The sequence below is a fragment of the Paramisgurnus dabryanus genome, chromosome 16, assembly GCF_030506205.2.
Source record: "Paramisgurnus dabryanus chromosome 16, PD_genome_1.1, whole genome shotgun sequence".
In the NCBI taxonomy this organism is placed as follows: Eukaryota; Metazoa; Chordata; class Actinopteri; order Cypriniformes; family Cobitidae; genus Paramisgurnus; species Paramisgurnus dabryanus.
The window spans coordinates 18,829,525-18,851,536 of record NC_133352.1 but is presented as its reverse complement, the minus strand read 5'-3'; the positions used below and the strand labels follow the sequence as shown (position 1 = coordinate 18,851,536).

General features: G+C 36.1%; 3 protein-coding genes across 5 annotated transcripts in view; 1 reads left to right on the top strand and 2 right to left on the bottom strand.

Annotated features, from left to right (window-relative positions):
• The first annotated feature begins 433 nt into the window (after positions 1-433).
• Positions 434-11,755, top strand: zdhhc2 (zDHHC palmitoyltransferase 2). Its single transcript, XM_065271781.2, has 13 exons — positions 434-782; positions 4,257-4,283; positions 4,472-4,566; positions 5,098-5,218; positions 5,356-5,425; positions 5,589-5,621; positions 7,045-7,165; positions 7,572-7,704; positions 8,205-8,331; positions 8,404-8,496; positions 9,072-9,166; positions 9,359-9,422; positions 10,300-11,755. Exons 1-12 carry the CDS (start codon positions 662-664, stop codon positions 9,397-9,399), a joined length of 1,077 nt encoding a protein of 358 aa, XP_065127853.1. The 5' UTR covers positions 434-661; the 3' UTR covers positions 9,400-9,422; positions 10,300-11,755.
• On the bottom strand, positions 11,147-17,891 carry cnot7 (CCR4-NOT transcription complex, subunit 7). 2 transcript variants are annotated; one of them, XM_065271782.2, is made up of 7 exons: positions 17,723-17,891; positions 16,492-16,703; positions 16,215-16,408; positions 15,914-16,075; positions 15,537-15,681; positions 13,285-13,395; positions 11,147-13,043 (listed from the first exon to the last, which is right to left on the bottom strand). In XM_065271782.2, the coding sequence occupies exons 2-7, from the start codon at positions 16,606-16,608 to the stop codon at positions 12,912-12,914; spliced, it is 861 nt and encodes a 286-aa protein (XP_065127854.1). In that variant the 5' UTR covers positions 16,609-16,703; positions 17,723-17,891; the 3' UTR covers positions 11,147-12,911. The 2 variants fall into 2 exon arrangements, with proteins under 2 accessions (XP_065127854.1, XP_065127855.1); XM_065271783.2 differs by lacking the exons at positions 16,492-16,703; positions 17,723-17,891 and having other exon boundaries at positions 15,914-16,134; positions 16,215-16,345.
• Positions 17,892-18,754: 863 nt separating this feature from the next.
• mtmr7a (myotubularin related protein 7a) overlaps positions 18,755-22,012 on the bottom strand; it is a 10,441-nt gene continuing 7,183 nt past the window's right edge. The window contains exons 8-15 of one of the 2 annotated variants that reach the window (XM_065271775.2): positions 21,370-21,479; positions 21,166-21,291; positions 20,453-20,502; positions 20,157-20,357; positions 19,898-20,032; positions 19,523-19,649; positions 19,386-19,437; positions 18,755-19,260 (exon numbers count right to left, since the gene is read on the bottom strand). In XM_065271775.2, the coding sequence (XP_065127847.1) occupies positions 19,211-19,260; positions 19,386-19,437; positions 19,523-19,649; positions 19,898-20,032; positions 20,157-20,357; positions 20,453-20,502; positions 21,166-21,291; positions 21,370-21,479 (851 nt within the window). In that variant the 3' untranslated portion in view covers positions 18,755-19,210. Of the gene's footprint in view, positions 19,438-19,522; positions 19,650-19,897; positions 20,033-20,156; positions 20,358-20,452; positions 20,503-21,165; positions 21,292-21,369; positions 21,480-22,012 lie in introns of both variants that reach the window. The other variant, XM_065271774.2, reaches the window with a different exon arrangement.

Below are 22,012 nucleotides of genomic sequence, written 5' to 3'. Positions count from 1 at the left end.
AAAAAAATTTGATTTGTATGATCCCATTTGAAATCATATACATGAAGAGATGTTTGGTATGCTTCTTATTTTGATACTCTTACTTTGCATTTACTTTTTTATCAAAATGTTTCATGACACTCCATAAGTCTAATTTCGCGAGAATTCACCCATATAGCCTATTAATAAATGTGATGATGTCAAAAATACTATTATTAATACTTAATATGCCTTTTTTAAGAAGTGACTACAGACCACAAGAAGTTAGAATTAGGGTCAACATCTCCACATTTAATTTTTTTCACAGTGTGTAACCATTATGTAAAATATTTCTGTTCCATCTACAGTATTTCTGTTCATTACATTTGTTAGGTAACTTGCCATATCCATACCATCCCTCTTTTACCGCTGCAGTTTTAAACACACTCAATATCCACTCTTGATGACAGACCAACGGTAACACTACATCGGGCAGTGTACTACACCTTAACCGCATCGTGTCAAGTTTGTAAAAAGGGGCGGGGCCGTTACACTGCAAACAAGAGCGACCCTGTGAACCAGAGGATGCATCCGCTGAACACCATCCGCTGCACACCACACACACATTATGTTTTAACATCATTGCTCTATCGACGAGGGTGAACTTGTCGGTTTTGGCCACTTCTGGCGATCCGATTGGAAGATGGCGCCGTCGGGTTCGGGCAGCATTGCGTGCTGGAGAGTTTTATACTGGATACCAGTGCTGTTCATCTGTCTGATCGTGGCATGGTCTTACTACGCTTATGTAGTGCAGCTCTGCATAGGTAAGACTACAAACAGCACAGACAGCTCTCTTCTGAGGATATATAAGTTGCAATGAAACGTAGACAAAGCAAAGTCAATAGCACCTGGCCTCGACCATGTGTGTTTTGCAAATGCCTGGTTCTGTTACTAAAATAATATTATTGCTATTGAATGGGATACATCTTAGCAATAGGTGTATTAAAAAATGCTATATTTCTACTGTAGTATTTACTATAGTAAGCTGTCGCAAATTTTCCTGATTTTATAGTGTTTTAAACCTTACTGTAGTAGTAAATATTATAGTGTACCACAGTTTTATATAATAAAAGTAATATAATCATCATCAAATATAATTCAACAAAATAATATTCAAATATTTTTTAATATTATGATTATAAGGTGTACAACGTGTTGAGTCTGCTGTATTAATAAACTTTAAAGCTTTTGTTTTTCTCATTCCATCATGTTTTTATACAGGTACACTGGTTACTGCAGTGATAAACAAAGTTTTTTTAGGGCTTTCGTTTATAAATCCAACCCTTACTCATACATACTTGCTCTGCCCTACTGCTGTTGTTGCTATACATATGAATCCATCATCACTGTTACAAATATAGCTTTATTATTTACCGTTTGTGTAGACTGTGGCTCTTATGTGTGTGCAACAACAAGCTTTTGATTGCATCTGTAATCATGTTCCCATAAAGTCTTGAATAAAGAGGCTTTATTGTTCCTCTAAAATTTAGTGGAGGTTCCTTTAAATAGTGTTTCTATTTGTACTCCATTAATAGAATCAAATGGCGTTCAAGTATTTGTACATAAAAACTGCTGCTGATCCTACTGGCAGTTTATACCAGTTAATGCTAGGCAGTGGGTCTTTATAATCGTCCCCCAATCTTTCTTAAAATCGTCTGTAGATGAAATCACTTCAATCTTGATGACAGAATGAAAACCATACACTATATATGACTGAATTTCAACATTTGATGAATGCAAATATGTTGTGTGTTTCATATCTCGCGTACAAGTTTAACAGTCATGCTAATGGGGGCTTATATTAATGATAAGCCTTTGCACAACCTGTGTCGTACAGCTGAGACAAAGGTTGTTATGAATGTTGCGTCTGCTCAAAGCTAATCTCGCTGCCAAAGCTGTCAAACTTAACCTTACCAATCTGTGCCTGACCTATATCTACTGTAAAATCACTTGCAGTGCATACTGAGTTGAGTAAAGAACACACATTTGACATTTCCAAGATAGCAGTATTAAATCTGACACCATCAGGATAAGATGATGTATACTTCTTAATAATAATTTTCATCAGATGTCATGCCTTTATCTGCTGATACCGATTATAGGCCAATATATATCAATGCATCCCTAATATATCCACCTTATTTTTGTCGTAAATGTGGGCGGTGCCATCTTTAAGCTCTTTTGTGTAAGACTTCCGGTGAGCCACTAAAGCTAATGGCAGGCTTATAGTGAGGGACATGAGTGTGCTGATTTTTTTGGGTTGTTAATGTTTATTATGAAATCCAGGAAAACCGGCATTATTTGTGCAATTAGGGGTTGTCCTAATAGATGGTACAAACGCAGTAAATCTCTACAAAACATTTGTTTTGACCATAATCCACGCACAAGAGCTGAATGTGTATGTATTAGTCTGTATTCACACATCTATCCAGTAAACCTTTCATAGAAACTGCCAGTAAACAATAAATACAATAATTGTTCAAAAGCAACTAATATTATGCTGATAAAAATATGCTGATTTAACTGGTTTATTTATTCTGCTACTATATATTATTACAAAAAAGCGATTACAGTACAAAATATATACAACACAAATTGCTTATTCAGGGTTTCCCACAGAAGATGTATTAGTTAAGGTGGTAGGGTTGTGCAGGTGGGCGGGCCAGGGGCGTGGCAATCAAAGGGGCGGGGCGTACACATCATGATGAAAATATTTTTATTTAAAACACTCAAATAAAACTCAATTTTGAAGAAACTATGACAGAAAATGAACACATACTAGATTATTAATGAATTAAATGTTTTATCAACAGGCTAGTTATCCTCCAGACATTGACGGACCATGTCTTTCTCTCATTTCGGCTATGTGGCGCGTCCCCGCTCGCAGTGTGAATCGCGTCCATGCTATTCTCCGAGATGCACTTGACGTCCTTTTGTGCAGCAAATTATTTTTTTTTGGACGACCTTGTTAAGGTGGTAGGGTATCCCAGCTGCGGGAAACCCTGCTTATTAGATAATGTTTATAATAGTTCTTAAAGGGGACCTTTCACAAGACTTTTTTAATATGTCAAATAAAACTTTGGTGTCCCCAGAGTACCTATGTGAAGTTTAAGCTCAGAATACAAATATTGACACTTTGTAGGTGTGAGCAAAAATTCACCATTTTGAGTGTGTCCTTTTAAATGCAAATGAGCTGATCTCTGCACTAAATGGCAGTGTAGTGGTTGGAAAATGCAGATTAAGGGGCGGTATTATCCCCTTCTGACATCACAAGAGGAGCCAAATTTCAATGATCTATTTTTTCACATTCTTGGAGAGAATAGTTTACCAAAACTATGTTACTGGGTTGATCTTTTTCACATTTTCTAGGTTGATAGATGCACTGGAGACCCAATTATTGCACTTAAACCTAAAAAAGTCAGATTTTTATGAAAAGGCCTTTAGTTAAATGAAAAGCAAATACTTTCATAAAGCTAGTGCGTTAGAAGCGATGTAATAATATTTCGTATAAAACGAAAACAATACTGAATAAATGTAATTGTTTAATATGTTTATTTTGGTTTGTTTAAATAACGTATAACGTGTTGAATGAGAAAGATACTGCTGCTGACTATCTGACCTCGTGATAAGCTTGAAGTGCCACAAAAGAAACTCAAACAAGTCAATTTAAAATTGCCGTTTAAAAAATAACTCACACTAGGTGGACAATTGTGACATTTTAAACATACGCCTGAAAAGGTTAAAAACACAAATTCTTGGTCTATTTCATGTACAAACACACACCAGCCAGCTATTGAAACGGAAGTCTCGCATAAAAAACATCACATCACTTACTTCCACATACGGAAATAAGGTGGATAGATAAAAAATATTTAAAAAAGACTCATGAGTGCCATCAGTGTAGACACAGTCATATCTTTATATAAAAACTTTCTTTTTGTATGTTCCTACTACAATATGAGTGGTTGGTATCTCAAATGTTTTATTTAAGCACCAGTTGCAGAGATGCATGTACAGGCTGGTGAATTTGGGCATTTGATCAAAAGTCTCCCTGCAGTGGGTTCCTGCAACAGCAATGAGAGAAAGTGTGCTGAGAACCATCTGCTACTCACTGACCTTCTATAAATGCACAAGGAGTTACTGAACTACTGTAGGACACGCACAATAGGATGATCATGTCCTACTTTCAGAATTAAAATCATGAACCATGACCTATGTTTTTCTCTTTACCTCTGCAGAAACTATAGAGAACATGGGAGAGAAAAGTAAGCCTGCTTTTTCCTACAGTGTGTTACCTTGATGCCAATGGGAAAATACTTTGTGAATTTTTACATTAATTACAGGATCTAGATTTTTTTACATTTGTCAAAGAAAATCTGACTCACCAAAACATCACTTGGCGTGTAATTTAAAAAGATACCTTTTTAATGAATATGTTTCTTTTGTATTACAGTAATTTATCTTCTGTTGTACCATATGCTTTTCATCATGTTTATGTGGTCATACTGGCAAACCATCTTCACAAAACCTATGAACCCACTCAAAGAGGTGAGCATAGCTTTTGCGGTACCTTTGTTTTTCTTTTTAACAATAATTTCTTTATGTAGACTTCATGTTATGTAAACTCGGTCAGATGGTCAGTGATGTAAATACCAAAGTTATACAATAATGGCAAATGAATCTCTAAATAAAAGCTTAATTTGAATGTTATGACACCATGTTTCAGCATGACCCCTGTTGATGTGTTTGCTCACAATGTGTATTTTGTCACTTGGCAGAGTGGTTTGTGTATTATTTGTAAATATACGGTATAACACCCATTAGGGCAAGTTGTTGGTTATGCTTGCTAAAAAACAGCATGTTGGGTTGTAAATTGCATGTGATCTTCACTGTAACTATAGCATCTCACCATAGGTGGTTATTATTTCAAGCAGAGAAGATGAGAAACAAACTGTAATCGAGAAACCACATACGGCTCAGACTGGCAATCAGCCGCGCCGCTCTCAGATGTCTGATGTGGTGTGCCACTTCTCTTGCGAGAAACATCTAAATGTTTTGGTTTGTGTCTGTTCCTCTCAGTTCCACCTGTCACATCCTGACAAAGAACTATTAGAGCATGAAGATCGCAAAGAATCTCAGCAGGAGATCTTGAGGAGACTCGCAAAGGATTTGCCCATTTTTACACGCACGACGTCTGGAGGTGGGCACATGTGAATGTTAACACACCCTGATCATACAAACAGGCCAAGTGAACAGGGACACACACCAAGAATTAGACTCAAAATAAATGTTTTAATCTATCAGTGAATGTTCTTCTGACAATCTGTCTTGATACAGCTGTTCGCTACTGTGACCACTGCCTGCTGCTGAAGCCTGATCGATGTCATCATTGCTCGGCCTGTGATAAGTATGACATTGCCTCTTTTAAAAGCACAACACACACACACACACACACACACACACACACACACACACATACACACACACACACACACACACACACACACACATATATATATAAGCTTGTTTTGCAGTTACACTTAAGCCGCTCCTTTTTTGCCGTCATGCAGGTGCATTTTAAAGATGGATCACCATTGTCCGTGGTAAGTACCAGCTCAGTAAATGAGGTGCAAAGCAAAAATGAAAAGATTTGTGTTTTTAAAGAAACACATTTTTTCAAAGATTTCTGGGTTTTTAATAAACAAAGAAAATGTATTTTATTTATTGTATCATTTGAGTCATGCACTGCATTTCATTTGGTAACAATAAGTTATTATGAAGTTAATATAAATATTAAGTTATTCACTTTTTTATATTGAGTGAATATTTTTAGTAAAGTTTTTTTGTTTTTTTCTGTGGTACACTGCTGACCACATTTTTTTTTCTTGTGTGTCAGCATGTACAGAATGACATGAATGAATGAACATTTAAATTAAGTAGAAACTCTATAAATACACTGAAAAAAGGGAAAGTTGGATCTGCTTAAAAATACTTTAAATGGTAACACTTAAAATTAGGGATGCACCGATAAGATTTTTTTGGGCCGAGGCACAAATTAAGCTAAAACAAATATAATAACACAACATGACAACCTTCAAAGCATTCAGCATTTATTTTATTAACAACATTAACTCATTTTTTTACATACAATGGATTTCTTTATGCAGGTAATTAATAAACAATCGGCATCGGCCTTTCTCGTGCTATTGCCGATGTCGATGGTTTCAAATTCATCAAAAATTGGCCGATAAAAATCGGCCGATAAATATCGGCGGCCGATACATCGGTGCATCACTACTTAAAATACATCTTTAAATGACATTTTAAAATATTTAAGTTTTTAATTTTCTAACATTAATTGAAAAATTTAGAGTAAAAAACTTAAATTACTTCAATGGTTAATGCCTAAAACTGTAAGCTTTTTTCCACTTGAGAAAATGTAAGTTAATTTTTTTATTATTTATTGTTATTAAAAATTTCCAAATTGCACTTTTTACATTGTTTATAAATGTGCATTTTCACTCGTTACAGCACTGTAAACCCAGACAAGTTAAATTGACTTAGAAATTTGAGAAATATAGTTGCCTTAAAAAAATTAAGTAATGTGAACTAAAACTTAAGTAATTTTAAAGGGATAGTTCACCCAAAAATTATAATTTATGAAAAAGAATACTATGGAAGTAAATGGGGTCCACGAACGGTTTGGTTACAAACATTTCTCAAAATATCTTCCTTATGTGTTCCTTATAACACCAACATTTTTACAGGTTTGTAACAACATGAGAGTGAGTAAATGATGACAGAATTTTTATTTTTGGGTGAACTATCCCTTTAACTTCATATTTCAAGAATATGAGGTCCAGTGCACTAAATTCTAAGTTGATTTAACTTGAAATAATTTGCAATATAAACACACAAAAAGTGCATTTTTAACATGCGTTTTCAATATTGTGGAAACAATTTGAGGCATATAACACATTAACACTTAAATGTACTGCGACTAATATGTGTATTTTTTTTTGACAGGGTGAACAATTGTGTAGGCTTCTCCAACTACAAGTTTTTCATGCTCTTTTTAGCATATTCTCTGTTGTATTGCCTGTTCGTCACTGCCACTGACTTGCAGTATTTCATTCAGTTTTGGACCGTAAGTATGAATTATTATCCTCAATCTTATATTAGGAATCAGACATCATTTTAATTTGTAGATACTGGATTCTCTTATTAACACCCTGAACCATGTCATATAGCAGTGTTGATTGTTGTGTTTTCATCAAAAGTTTGCTTTTATTTTGAAAGGTTGATGGTAAAACACATGAGCGTCTAATGGAATATTTGGTAGGACATTAATGATGTGCGTGTGTCGTCCTGTGTATTCCTTATAGATAGCGTTTCTAGTTTGTTGCTATAGTTTGTCACATTAGTTTTAACAGTTCCTTTTAATTCCAAAAGATAAGCAAACAGGCTTATTCATTTCCACAAGACCAGCATAACTGTCATGTTTGCAGTGTACTAACAATGCATCTAATGTGCTTACAACTGAATTCTCACAGAACGGCCTGCCCGACACCCAAGCCAAGTTCCACATTATGTTCCTGTTTTTTGCTGCCTCCACGTTCTCAGTGAGCCTGGCGTTTTTGTTTGCTTATCATTGCTGGCTTGTCTGCAAAAACCGATCCACCTTGGGTGAGTGGGCTGTGCTTTAAATAGCCACATGGACTATAAAATTATACAGGATCATCAATACATCTTATTTTCTGTTTTTTACAAATGATCTTCTCTTCACATTATCTGATGAAATCAGTCTCGTATGTGTAGATGATTCAGATCTGGAGCAGGTGGTGTTTAGGGTTATAGGTGGTTGTTCCTTCTGCCCTTAGTGGCAAATCCTCAAGGGAAATGTAACTGTGCCAACATTTACTCTTCTAGGAAAGCAAAAGGCATAAGGCACACGATTTAAATTGTCAACAATTCATCCGAGCATCTCGAAAACCCTATTAAGTTTATATGGTCAAATAAATACATTTCAAAATTTGACTTCAGTGGCATTTTTGCTTATAAATGATATGTTTAGTACTATTTTGGGTAGCAACTCAATATCCAAGTCGTGAAGCAAAATCAGTTGAAAACCGCTTGTGTATGAGACATTGAAATCGACATGTTTCTTCAAACATCTGTCCTGTCAGAGGCTTTCCGAGCACCTGCATTTCAACATGGACCAGACAAGAATGGCTTCAATTTGGGAATAAACAAAAACTTTCGCCAAGTGTTTGGAGATGCAAAGAAATACTGGCTGCTACCTGTTTTTTCAAGGTAGAAACCATAACGGTGTTCAATTTGAGTGAAAAAATTATGTATATTAACACATAAATAATATTTTTGCAGTCTGGGCGATGGCTGTTCGTTCGCCAGGTGTCCGGTGAACCCAGATCCCGAGCAACCGTCCTTGTTCCCAGTTCACAACCCTTCAGTTAAAGGGTACACAGCTTGTATAAATGCTACACTCTTAAAACGAAGTGTTAAAATAACACATCTTGTGTCTAGTTAAGGACAACACATCTAGGGTGTTGTTCTTAATTTAACACATCTCTGTGTTATTTTTGGAACAACACACTTTGTGTTGTTTTAACACATCTTGTTTTGTCCCTTCTATTTATTTGAACTCAAAATCAAAACGAAATGACACATGATGTGTTAAAATAACACATAATGTGTTAAATATGATCAAAAGTAACAAAAAGTTTTATTTTATACACACAAAGCTATCACAGGAGAAAGTTTTTGGTGGTTATATGACATTTTCTAAATGTTGTTCATTCATACAATGATCATTAATATTGAACATTAAACTAGTGATATTTCTTTACATTTTCTATACACAGAGCTCAAATTCATCCCATTTTTCTCTTTTTTTTGATTGAGAGGATATATCAGCCATGACTCTGCTGTTTTTATAGCTTTTATGATCAACCAATTCTGATTATTGGCTGATATGCATCTCTACTTTAAATGATACGCAGAACTTTCCATTTTTGCCCTTTTCATTCTCATAGTGCCAAAGAACCTCACCAGTTTCCTCCACAAATTTTAAGAGAATCTCAGAACCAACTGCTCAGTAATGGACAGTCAGAGGACAGAGACAAGAGAGGTGAGTTGGCACAAAGTTGTGATGAGTTTAGATCTGGCCCAGATCAGCTCTCCAACCCACTTCCCCTCCACTTTCCTGTCTGGTCACGTCAGGCAAAAAGCTCATATCAGATCTCAAACTACATTTGTGTTTCTTCATGTTTTAGACTTTTGGCGGTGCTGTTGTCATGACAACTCTAGTTTCTTTCAACAGGTACAAGCAACCCAGCCTTGACTATTGAGAAGGAAACTTAGGAACACGTGAAATGCTGCAAAAGGTTTGGATATTCACATTCACATTTATGCATTCAGCAGATGCTTTTATCCAAAACCACTTATAGTGCATTACAAGGTATACATTTTTATCAGTTTGTTTGTTTTCTGCGTTCGATCCAAATGCTCTACCACTTAGTCACAGAGGATATAGCTCAGTCAGTATATATTGCAATAACACAACTTCACTGTAGCAGTAAGGATAGTTGCAGCAACCAAAATATGTTACAATATGATAGTAAATGAGGGGGTGTTTTAACTTATGGTTGGGTAAAATTAGGACAAACCCAACTGTTGGTTAGTATGGGCCCACGTTAGGAGTGCGCAAGAGTTCACAGTTGGCGTGTGGGAACTGATATGCTTTGAGCTCAAATAGAGATGGATAAAACGTTCCACTAATAAGTTTATACGTTATATGCTTACAATGCCAAGATGTAAAACAATTATTTCACAATTATTGCTTGCTCCTTCTCAACGTACATGTCAACATAATGAAAAATCAAAAAGAAAGAGGGATATAGAGGACTGGGGGGCTCAGATTTGTGTACACATATGTAGGGGGCCCCAAGGAAAAGGTTGGGAACCACTGAGTCCTAGAAAATGTATACCCGATGTAAATTTCATCCAATCATAAGATGAAAGAATCTAGTTAATTGTCCATATTTTACCCAACCATGGTTTAAACGACTTGGCTTTTTGCGTTTATTGTAACATTGCTTTATATAGCATCCATTCTCTAAATTGGCTTGTCCTTTGCACGGTCCACTGGATCCTTGTGTTATATATTGTTTATATGAATTTATTGTTCCTTTCAACAATTAACAAAATCTAGAGTCTGTGGCTTAAATGCTTCTCCTGTGTGAATTCTTTCCATTTCTGCAGGAGTTTTTTGCTGGTGCTGTCTGTTGTAAGTGAAGCAGTGATGATCTTCACTGTAAGTGTAAGCTGCTATGCACAGACCACTGCCCATTAACTCTCAACCTGATGAAGGATAAGCTTTCACAAAAGCAAACAGGGTGCAGGGTTAAGCTGTATACTGTATATACATAAAGGGTGCTGTGTCTTCCATGCACACTGTATGGTTGGGATACCTTACATAACGTGCCTAAACATGCAGCAACTGCAGCAGTAGCTAAATATTCGGTAAACATTACCGTGAATTTTCATGTTAAAAATATTAAAGTTTGTATGGTAAATGACTAAAATATTGCTTAAGTGATGTAGTTGGTGCTAAAGAAGGTGAACATTTATGCATGCTTTGTGACTGTAGCTGTTTGTAATGTTTAACATGTAAAAGGTCAAGTGGTATAATTGCACCACTTTTCATCCTTGCATTTTTAAAAGACAGCGTCTTTATGGAACATATTTGCTCATTCACTATATTTTACAGATATGTTTGTATTTTGTGACAAGAATATATTTTGCTTATACAGTATGAGGGTCTCATCTACAGTATAAGTCTGAATTTAAGCCATCCAGAGTTTAGCTAAAGACTTCAGTTTCATTTCATTGTTGCTACTGTAGTTCAAAGGATGAAACCATTACAGGAGGATTTATTTTACATATTCGGTGGATGCTTTAATTCATGGCAATATACCTACCACTTTAGATTAACATTTGATCAGTATGTGTGATATATTTGAACCTGCAACCTTGACACTGCTAATTTCGTGCAGATTTAGTACTGGACTGTCTAAGGATAATTACACAAAAACTGTTTTTCAAAACACAAATATTCATTATACACTTTAAACAGCACTTCGAGTGGTGCATTATTTTAAATTCTTGCTATTGAGTCAAGTATGTCATGTTAATGTTTAGTGTTAACTCTCATGTCCATAAACTATTAAAACTGCAGTAAGTGAACATTATTTAAATGTCAGTATAGCAGATTACTTTTCAGCATTTCATGCATAAGCACAATAAATGCAAAATTGAAATATGTTTTTTTTTAATGATCACATCTAAGGGCTCTATTAAAATACTTCATACACTTGTGTTTTTGATCTATATTATTTATATTGCATGTAGATGTGCTTGATTGTAAATGCTATGTAAACAAAACCTCAAAAATTATTATTATTGTGCTGTTATTGTCTGTTTGTAAGGAAATGTGTTGTAAAGGTTATCATACCAACACCACAAACTGTGATAAATTTCTACTTCTGGTCTCTGATTTTGTGCATCTATACCAGCCGACTGTAGAAAATGTGATTCTTACATGAGTACATGAAATTTATGTTGGTAGCTTTATCTGTTTTTATGTATAACATATCTGTACGCTTGGATGAATGTTATTAATCTGTGAGAGAAATAAACATATTTTTATTAAATGCTACAGGGTTGTTTTGGTATTGTTCCTATAAGAATATTGTAAGCAAACCTTAATACAGCAAAGTCTAAACAGATTTTGAGTATGTTAGAAAATCACAGGTTTTTATTTTCAAAGGCCTAAAAACAGTCAGTCTTTATATTGCATAACATCAGCCATGGATCCTGTACATGTTAAGATGATAGACAAGAGGGCAGAGAGATGATAACAAGATTATCATTCACAAAACAGACTTTTAACGAAAAGATGAGCTGCGTTCATGCGATTCAGATATCTATAAAAGCTCTGATTAGTTAACACAGCATTTATTCAAATGTATTTGGGTACATGCAGCAGATCTAGGCAACACAGAATTGTAAAGCAATACAATACAAATAAACGGAAAAGGAGAAAACCAAAAAACAGCACAAAATGTGCACCATTCAAAAACCAGGACTACAAGTAAAACTACTTCCACTGATACCGAGTACTCGAGTTGGCTAAGATTTATTAAGAGGCATTAATTCTTAAATGAATAAAAGGCTTTGATCTTTTTTAATACTAAAACACTACAAAACCTTGAAATCTTTTTTTAAAAATGAAAATGTAAAGACAATCTTGATTATATAGAAGTTTGAGGTGACCTCAGTTCACTTAAATAGTGGCAGTTACATCATCACTCTTCATTTACTTATGTGGTAAAATCTGTGCTAACCCAACGTAAAGGGTAAAATCAGTGCGAGCCTTCACTTTACAATTAAGTGCCTGTATTTACCTGTGTCTGTGAGATCCTTCATGTTTCTTAATCTATTGCGAACGGTTAGAAATCAGTACTCCTCTGATCAGGGAACGACAGTTCTTGTAGACTGGTGTACTTGGTTTTGATGAACTTCGTAACAGTACACGAGAAAAAATAATGTAATAAATTAACGATAAAAAAGAACATAAAATGTAGCTTAATATTAAGGCCAAGCTGTGTGGGGAAACTAAAACACCAAATGGTTCCTCTTCTTTAACCATAAAACATGAACGTTGTGTGAACAAATTGAAACCAGAGAAGGCAACAAAGGGAAAAGGTTTTTTTTCTGTTGGATGGGAGCTTTAAAGTGCAAATTCCTATCAGATATCTCATGAAAGAAAAACCCATGTTTTAAGCCCTGTATATGAGGTTCTTCATGTTGTGTCATGACTGCTGCTTATTGGCCTCCTCCTCGTAGGCATTTCCAGTGCCATTCTGGACATAGGATGAGCCTGAACCCAGTCCATACAAGTGACCACAATACTTGGCATCATCAATGTGATCCTCAAAAAACATCTGAAATGAGAAAAGGACATAATACAAAACTAAGCTTAAAAGGCAGTTCGTTTCTGTCAGCATATCCTCATGAAAGGCTTGTTGACCTCTGGTCTGTGCTGCTTGAACAGTACTGAGCATATGAGTGATCAACATCACAGTGTCACCATGTTTAAACTTTTCAAAAGAAATGTGCCAAAAACAGCTTCCTGCTTTCTTATCTCTGCATATTAAATGCTTAGATGATCAGTTGGTATCATACCTCTCTCATCTTGAAGAATGCCATTCCTGTAAGTAATGAGTCAGATCCTGCCTGATGCTGAGGTCCGATTCTCTCCAGATCAAGCTGCTCAGCCACTTCCTGCAGACCTCCCTGTACAGCACGTTAAAAATCAGACACTGATAAAATAAATAAACCCCTGCTGTACATTATATGCACCTTGTTAAAGAGCCCCTATTTTTTTCATTAATTTACATTTCTTTTGGTGTGTAACAAGTGTGTATTTACTTCCGTAATGAGTTGACGTGGACTCGATAAACATTATCATAATTCTGCCCACTTCTGACTCACAGGCTGTCAGTCGTAGTCTATGCTTTCATATTTTAAGAAGTTGCATGATTCAAACACAACTTTTGAGCAGTGCAGAGTAGCGCTTGTTGTTTGTTTCTACAATCACAAATGCAGACATGGTTTTATATTTTAGTATTGTTACCTTGTTAACCTGTTACATTCTGCTTAAGCCACGTTAACAAAGTTGATCGATCAGCTTGGTCATCTGCATTTTCTGGATCAGATTCGAGCTCGTATTGATAGGGTAGTGAAGATGATTTTTACATTACCGGTACATCTGCATGCAGTTTATGATAAACTTATTGAATAGAATACATTACAACCAAATTTTTTTGCAATGACGACTCATTTAAACGCCGTTGAGTGATTGGTTGTAATGCTCAACGCTGCAAAAATCATGCGTTAAAAGAACATGAACAGTTATGTAATGCTCTTACTGATTTTTCATTCATTTTTACATTTCATTTGGATTGTGACAATCTTATTAACACATTTAGTTTAATTGTAAATGGTCACTTTTCCCCATTTATCTTGAATTTAGAGGGCATTTGTAATCATCCTTGTTGCATTTTTGCCCAAAGCCCTTGGTAATTTTTAACCCTATGGCATGAACGGATCATAGGCCATTAAATGACTGCAAAATGGATCCAAATGCATATAAGGTTTTTTATTTCCTATTGACTGAGACAGTGCATTCAAATTTGAGTCAAGTATTGTAACATGATTTTGGGAAGTTTAGGTTGAGGGAGACTGATTTTTATTTTTCAAAATATGGTAAGAAGCGTCACATTTCCGTCACACGGTTGAGGTATTCAGCCAATCACAACCATAGCGAAACAAATCACAAATCACTTGCGGATAACCGAAAATGGGTAAAGAGGAGGGATATGGGTGAAGCTGAGGTGGCTGGTTGCTGAAGCCACGGCCACCTAGCTTGACGGTAGACCATGCCCTTAATTATGCATACATTTAAGGGATAATATAATTTAAACGGATGAGTAACAAAAAAAAATCACCCCCCTCACAGCTGTCATGAAAGGCAAACTTAGCTTTATAGACCTAAAACACTTTTTGTACAAGGCTGTAAACATATTATTTCCTTAGTGTGACCATATGTGCCATTTTTCTGAGACATGTCCTGGCCAGGATTTTTGGGTGCGTCTTATTTGTCGACTGCATGCTTCATCAAGGTTCTAGCATTTCAGTTAAAAACATAAGACATGTCGGAGCCGATGGTGTAGTGGGCAGCACTCCGACATATGGTGCAAACACACTTCCAGCGACCTGAGTTCGAATCCCGAAAAACCCTCTCTCCACCCTCTACTTTCCTGTTGTCTCTCAATTACTGTCTACCAATAAAGACAAAATGGCCCACAAAATAACAAAAAAAACCATAAGACATACAATCATAGTTTAATTCTTACCTTTAAATGTAACTGTTGCTTTTCTGTTATAAAACCTGAAATATTAAACCTCGATGACGTATGCGGTCGACAAATACGATTTCCAAAAGACGCACCACAAAATCCTGGCAAGGACGGGTCAGGGAAGAATGCCACGTATGGTCACTACTTTCCTGCATTTTAACATGGGAGTCTATGGGAGTCTATTTGGAGCCAGCCTCTAGTGGCCGGTCGATGAATTGCAGTTTAAGTCATCCTGTATTGGCTTCATCAGAGAGATCGGAAGGTTGCCCCTCTATCAGAACGGATAGCTCGCACTACGAGCTTTTTACAAATGTTCACATTTTTCAGAAAGGCGTAGCATAGAGGAGCAACAATAACGTATGCTATGTGGAAAATAATGTGTTTTTTGAACCATAAACCACGTAAACACATTGCATTACACCAAATACACAAAATAACATTCTTTTTATCAACTCCATAGGGGCTCTTTAAGAACAGTCTCATGCACAACTACGTAAAGGGTTTCCAAAATCATACCTTCAGGTTTTTACAGCTCTTCATGAGGTATTTCACATCATAGATGATGGGGAAAAATAACCGAAGAACCTCAAAGAAGTCGACCTCTTCCTCCGGCAATTTCGAATTGGACAGAATTTTAATCAGGTACCCGAAGTCATAGCCACTGTTATGAACAAGAGACAAAATTAAACGGGATGAAACTTATGCTTAATTTTCAGTATCTGTTTTAGTTTTCTTTTCTGCAAGTACCTTGGCATGTAATTTAAGGGAACATTATGGCTTGAATCTTAAACACTGAATTCATTTGGAATGGTTATTTAGGGATTGGGAGGTTGGTCTTTAAATATAAATTAGTCTGGTAGTAATTTCATCATGTGTATTTACTGTAAAATTACCTATGAAATGAGAGCCACTTGACCCCCTCACAAAGCACCACACCTGAGGTCATAAGTAGTTCGGCAAAGCACAGCGTCTCAATACCCTCCTCCTCATGCTTCTTAAACTGGATACCTGATGAAGTGAGAAGCTCGATAGAATCCTGTGCATACATGTCTTCCCTGCAAAAGACAGTACCTCTGGTCCAACGTCTAGTTTTCACTGAGGGTTACGGCTACACCTGAAGTAATCTTGTCATAAGTCTTTCACGTCAACAGAGTATAGTTTCTTGCCTCTTTAAGTACAAACCGCAATGCTTACGTGAGGTTAAATTTGAAGTTAAACTGCCACGTCGACGTCCCTGGCGGGTATTCACCCTGTTCATTCATAAACGTAAGGCCAAGCTGGATGATCTTTAACAGGTCAACATTACACCGCAGCAGCTGGTACTGGTAATCTGCATTGCTTCTAAACTCTCCTATCGGTCTGGCTACTACACCCGGAAACTCTGTGTCCTACGAATACAGAAAAACATGCATTTTATACAAGTTTTATGTCTCCCATAGGACGTGTACATGAATTAGCGCTTCAAACTCACCATTGCGATGTAGCTGTATTTTCGGATCACCAGCCGGATCCTCTTAAGCTCCTCTTCCAGGTTGTTGGCCCAAACCTCACATATTCTTTGGCTATGATCCACAGTGGCTGCGGGCATAGTTTCACTCTCAGGCGCACGGCATCAAAACCCACAAAAACACTCCCCAGGGGATATTTTTTATGAAATAATTGTCACTTGCTTCCTTTTTTTACCTGCAACAACAAAGATGACATTCAGGAGCTGATTTAAATGTAATTCAATTATTTTATGTTTAGTTTACAATATACAGTGTGTAATGATGGATGACAAATGTGGGTGCATGCAAAAAATTCAAAACAAACACTATTCAGAACAAAAAATAAATACATGCACACACGTAATGTACAAATAATACACACATTTACAAAAATGCTTGGCACAGTTAAGAAGACCAAAGATGTAATTGGATGAAAAAAGTACAGAAATTGAATGTCTATAATATACACACCACCACCACATAAAGCTTTCCTGTCTGCTAAAAAGTCCTAAATTGTTGTTTATAATTTTTTTAGGGTTTCCAGACATTTTTTAGTTTAAGGTACTATATCTGACTTTGCACATTGGGCAATTGAATGTCTTCCGGCATGGTCTGGCTAATTCACTGAACTAAATCATTATTTGTGTTTTTATTCTGGTCAATACAAATGTCACAATTACGATCTTATGCTTCCAGCTATTCTAGTGTGCACATATGTTTACTCATTTACTATTCTTGCCTTGTAGCGGAATTAAACGAACATTGCTTCAGCCCACACAAATACTTAAAACCAAGAGTGACTTAACTTTACAACAAGTGCCGGCTGAGACAAAGTGGTCGCAAGCTAACTGTACCAGAATTCACTCCTATATGCCAAGTATGTGGAAGTCTGATCGCGTGCCAAATTCCTTTTGAATACATCTGCAGGTTAAAGAATGTTTATAATCTATATGTTGTGGATAAATGTACGAATCATTTGTTCTAAGTTATGTCAGGTTAGCAGCACCAGCTAGTACAACATCTGCTACACGGCTAACAGTTAAACAACCACGAAAATATGCCGAAATCTGGTCTCGGATGCTTGTGCAAATCTTTCTTATAAGGTGTGAGTGTTTATTTGTGTAAGTGGCTAGCGTGCTAGCAGTTAGCCTAGCCAAGACAGAAAAGTTTGTGCTGTTATCCTGATCAAAGTTGACTTTTTCTCTCACGACTTACCTTTCCTCAAACAAGGTAGTTACACTTAAAGCGTATACTGCTTCTGTAATACACAATCACCTTGTTTAGAAAAGACTGGGACCTTGCTATTTATTTTAATATATAGTTTTATTGGGCTAATAGCGATATCAACAACCAGCTGCCGCTTCTGAAACTACATCACTGCGCTTTACCGTGACGTCACAAAACCAGGATTCGTGACATTTGAACTCCACGTGCGTCAAAACAAAAGGCGTTTTCGACTTCATGAGACTCTGCGCAGACCTACCGCTCTATGACATCAAAGTACCGCGAGAAACTCAGCTATAAAACAGCGTTCGAATAGCTCTCGCGGTACTCAATGTCATACATTGATAAATCTGTGCAGTGCAACATGATATCGAACATGCACAAAGAGAGACGTAGTAGTCACATACACAGGATTGTTTTTTTGGACCGCACACACAAAAACAAACTAAATAAATAGTAATCATCCTTTAACCGTACAGTTGCGTTTTAATCAATGTAATTTAATATATTACTTTTAAATAAATATTGTTCTTGTAATGTTTTTGACTTTTTTAACCATAACTTTAACTCCTCGTTATGACATACAGTATGTAGCTATTGTATAAAAAGCAAAATATAGACTACTAATAATATAGACAAAAATTTTACAAGAACATTAATTTCCTAAAGTATAAGGATAGTGATTCATTTTTGTTGTATTTTTATAAATTATAAAGTATAAGTCTGGTTTGACTTTTTCATATTTTAAATTTCTATAAATTTAAGTCTTAAATTAAAAACAACAACATATGTATAAAATAATGCAACCCTTGCGAATATTAACCATGGTTATATTGTGGTAAAAGTGTAGCAAAATGTTTTTTTTTTTTTTTGATGTATTGATTACTGTCACCAAAACCATGGTTTTACTACAGTAAATGCTTTACTAAAACCATAGATAATTTTCGTAAGGAAAGAATTTTAAGGACTAGTTGGATCCTAAGCAATGGTTACTTCTAAAGAACAGGCAAAAACATTTGTAAATATATTCATTTCCTATTTTAATTTCCAACAAAGAGTAAACATGTCATTTCTATTCAAGGTCATTTGGTTGCAAAAAATAGATGGGCTTATGTATCATACACACATATTTAATGTTTAAATCAACTCATGCTGATGGGAAAATCAATAAATATAAATCAAGTGTATCATACAGAATAAACTTCACTCTTATATACTACAGTCCACACAGACATGCGTATGCAGTACAACATGAGAAACATGTCCACATTGTCAAATATCTTTGCATAATCTGAAGTATCCACACTCTTCTCCAATCACACAGCTTTTTCATTTTTACAATGCATGGCATCTGTTTATACTCTGCCGGAGCCAGTCTCATCTGAGTCAGGATCTTTTACGCTGTCTTCACTTGGCAATGACTCCTCACCAGAAGAATGGCAGCTAAAATCAGCCACTCCTGATTCTTGGTCACTGTTGTCAGCATCTGAGTTTTTTAGTTTGTCTGCAAACTCTGTATCTTCTTTCTCCTTCAGATGGAAGTTAATAACATTAGGAACACCACCTGCAAAACCACCAATGTAATCTTGAGGGGAATTAGCTAGGTTTATATCTGAAGTTGTAACACAAAGTTTTTGTCTGTTATCCAACACACCCTTTTTCATGTAAAGGGCTTTTGCACGCTCCTTATCCAGCATAGCCAGTTTCTGAGGACAGAAAAGATTTTCAAGCTAAAATAAGTGTATGAAAATTACAAACACTAATGAAATAAAAAAGAAAATAACTATTTACCTGCTCATAGAGAGTACGTTCTTCTTCAAGTTGCTGCGTTTCTTCCTTCACAACCGTTAGGCAATCCAGCTCAGACTGACGTGGGTGCAGCTCACGATCAAACTGATTATACAATCCTCTCCAGTATCTGATCACATAACAGAAAAATTACTTTTGCAGCTAAACAGGTTAAAAAATATAGCATGCTCTGTGCCACTGGTGATGGCTTAAAACTAAAAACAATTCAATCTATAACATCAGCTGGAAGGAAAAAATATGTGTAACTGACCAACAGACAGACAATATGCAAAATAAAAATATGTTTTAACAGTAAAGCTAAAATTATGAAAAATATTTTATTTTTACAACAAAAATAAAAGTTGTGCTCTGACATACTTGAAACAGTAGGAGGCAGTACTGGGCCTCAGAAGTCCATGAGTCTGACTCGCATTGGGTCTAAAGAGAGGATTGATGTAGTCCAGTTTATTCTCCCATAAATGTGGCCATATGGAGTGTGTTTTATTCTGGACACTTTAGACAAGAACACATGACATAAAAAACAACAGTGGATACAGAAAGTTCCAGTATCATCAATACCACATCTTCAAAAGGACATTATTTTTCTGTCATAAAATCAAATACACAAGACAATTACCAAAGATCTCTTCTTTCCTTCTGGCTGTTACAAATGAAGTTGCCATAGTGACAAGAATAGATGTGGTTGTGGATGCTTATAAGAAACCTCTCGTTGTACTCAAAGGAACATGGGAACTGCTGCATGAGCTGCCACACACACTCCAGGAATTGATCTATAACAGGTGACACCTCTTTGGCTTCACCATTCAGATGACTGTATCTGTAAGAAGATAATACAATCATACAGGCATTAAATGCACACAGAACAAGGACTCGCATCGATTTACACATTCAAATTAAATTATTGACGCCTACCTATGTGAAAACTTGTGGCCAAAGGAAACCCAGTCTTTCTCAATCAGCACCTACACATAAACCATAGACATTGATAAGATCTCATGAGGGGTATAGCTAAAGGTACCAGTTTAATATGCAGTTACAAGTAAACTCTTTGTAGCTTGGATTCTACTGCAAAAAATTAACACCGTGATTCTGTTGTTTCACTGAATCTGACTGTCTTTTGCTATTCTGTTTAAAGACATTACTGGTGCAAAAACGTCATATAGTACTTAAAACTGGGTCACACAAAATCATTCTGTATCTACATAATACATTGCTGTGGGTACCTTCTTCTTCCAGTGTATCAGGAAATGAGACATATTTGAGGTCAGACAAAGACCAGACAGAACTAATCCATGCTACAAGGTATGTTTCTTTCATGTTTACCCCATATGAAGATCATAAGATGATATTTTAACCCTAAGCCCTGCTATTGAATGAAACCTCTCCAGGGGTGATCCAGCCATAGGCAATCCTTATGATTAAACAAATAAGACCCACATACTGTAGGCCCAGTGTGAACTCTGTGACTCAAAAGTTTCTCTCCTGTAACTATAAGGAGTAGGAACACCTCACTAAGGTCATAGGTTTGAATGCACATATTTATTTAAATGACACTTTAGATTCAACGCACTTGAATGCAAAGGACTTATAAATAAATGCAAGTAAATTTAAATGTAATTGTTTACCATTAGTCCCTTGAGGGTCCTGTAGTAAGGGTCCAGAAGTACGCTGGCCACAGAGCAAACCTGAGACGTCCTATCCCAGCCATCCGAACAATGAACCAAGACACTGACCCCCTCTAATCCCACAGCCTGCGTGTGTTTTTGAGAACAAGCAGTGAGTACCAGAAGTCATACATGGACTGTAGAAACATCAAAGAGATATTTTACCTTGGATATAAAGATTCCAGCATCCAATATTGATTTGATGTGTTTCAACCAATCTGAGCTTTCAACCCCCAAGAGAAATTCTGACATGGAGGGAGAACGTAGTGCAGAAACTAAAGCCAAGAGAAAAATAATTGAAAAAGTCAATGTTAACAAGAAATCATACATGTCATGTACTCTGTTACAGTGCCACCAAAACATTTTGGACATTTAGTGACATGTACCATAATGAAATATGTCACATATGTTTAGTTATTAGGTTAAAAATTATTAAACCACTAGACATAAAATGATTAAACATAAAAAGCACACTTTCAATGTACATTAAAGGGGACATTTCACAAGACTTCTTTAAGATGTCAAATAATTATTTTGTGTCCCCAGATAACGTATGTGAAGTTCTAGTTCAAAATACTATATAGATAATTTATTATAGCATGTTAAAATTGGTAGGTGTGAGCAAAAATGTGCCGTTTTTGGATGTGACCTTTTAAAAGCAAAAGAGCGGATCTAAATACGGCAGTGCCGTGGTTGGATAGTGTAGATTAAGGAGCGGTATTATCCCCTTCTAACATCACAAGGGGAGCTAAATGTCAACAACCCATTTTTTCACATGCTTGCAGAGAATGGTTTACCAAAACTGAGT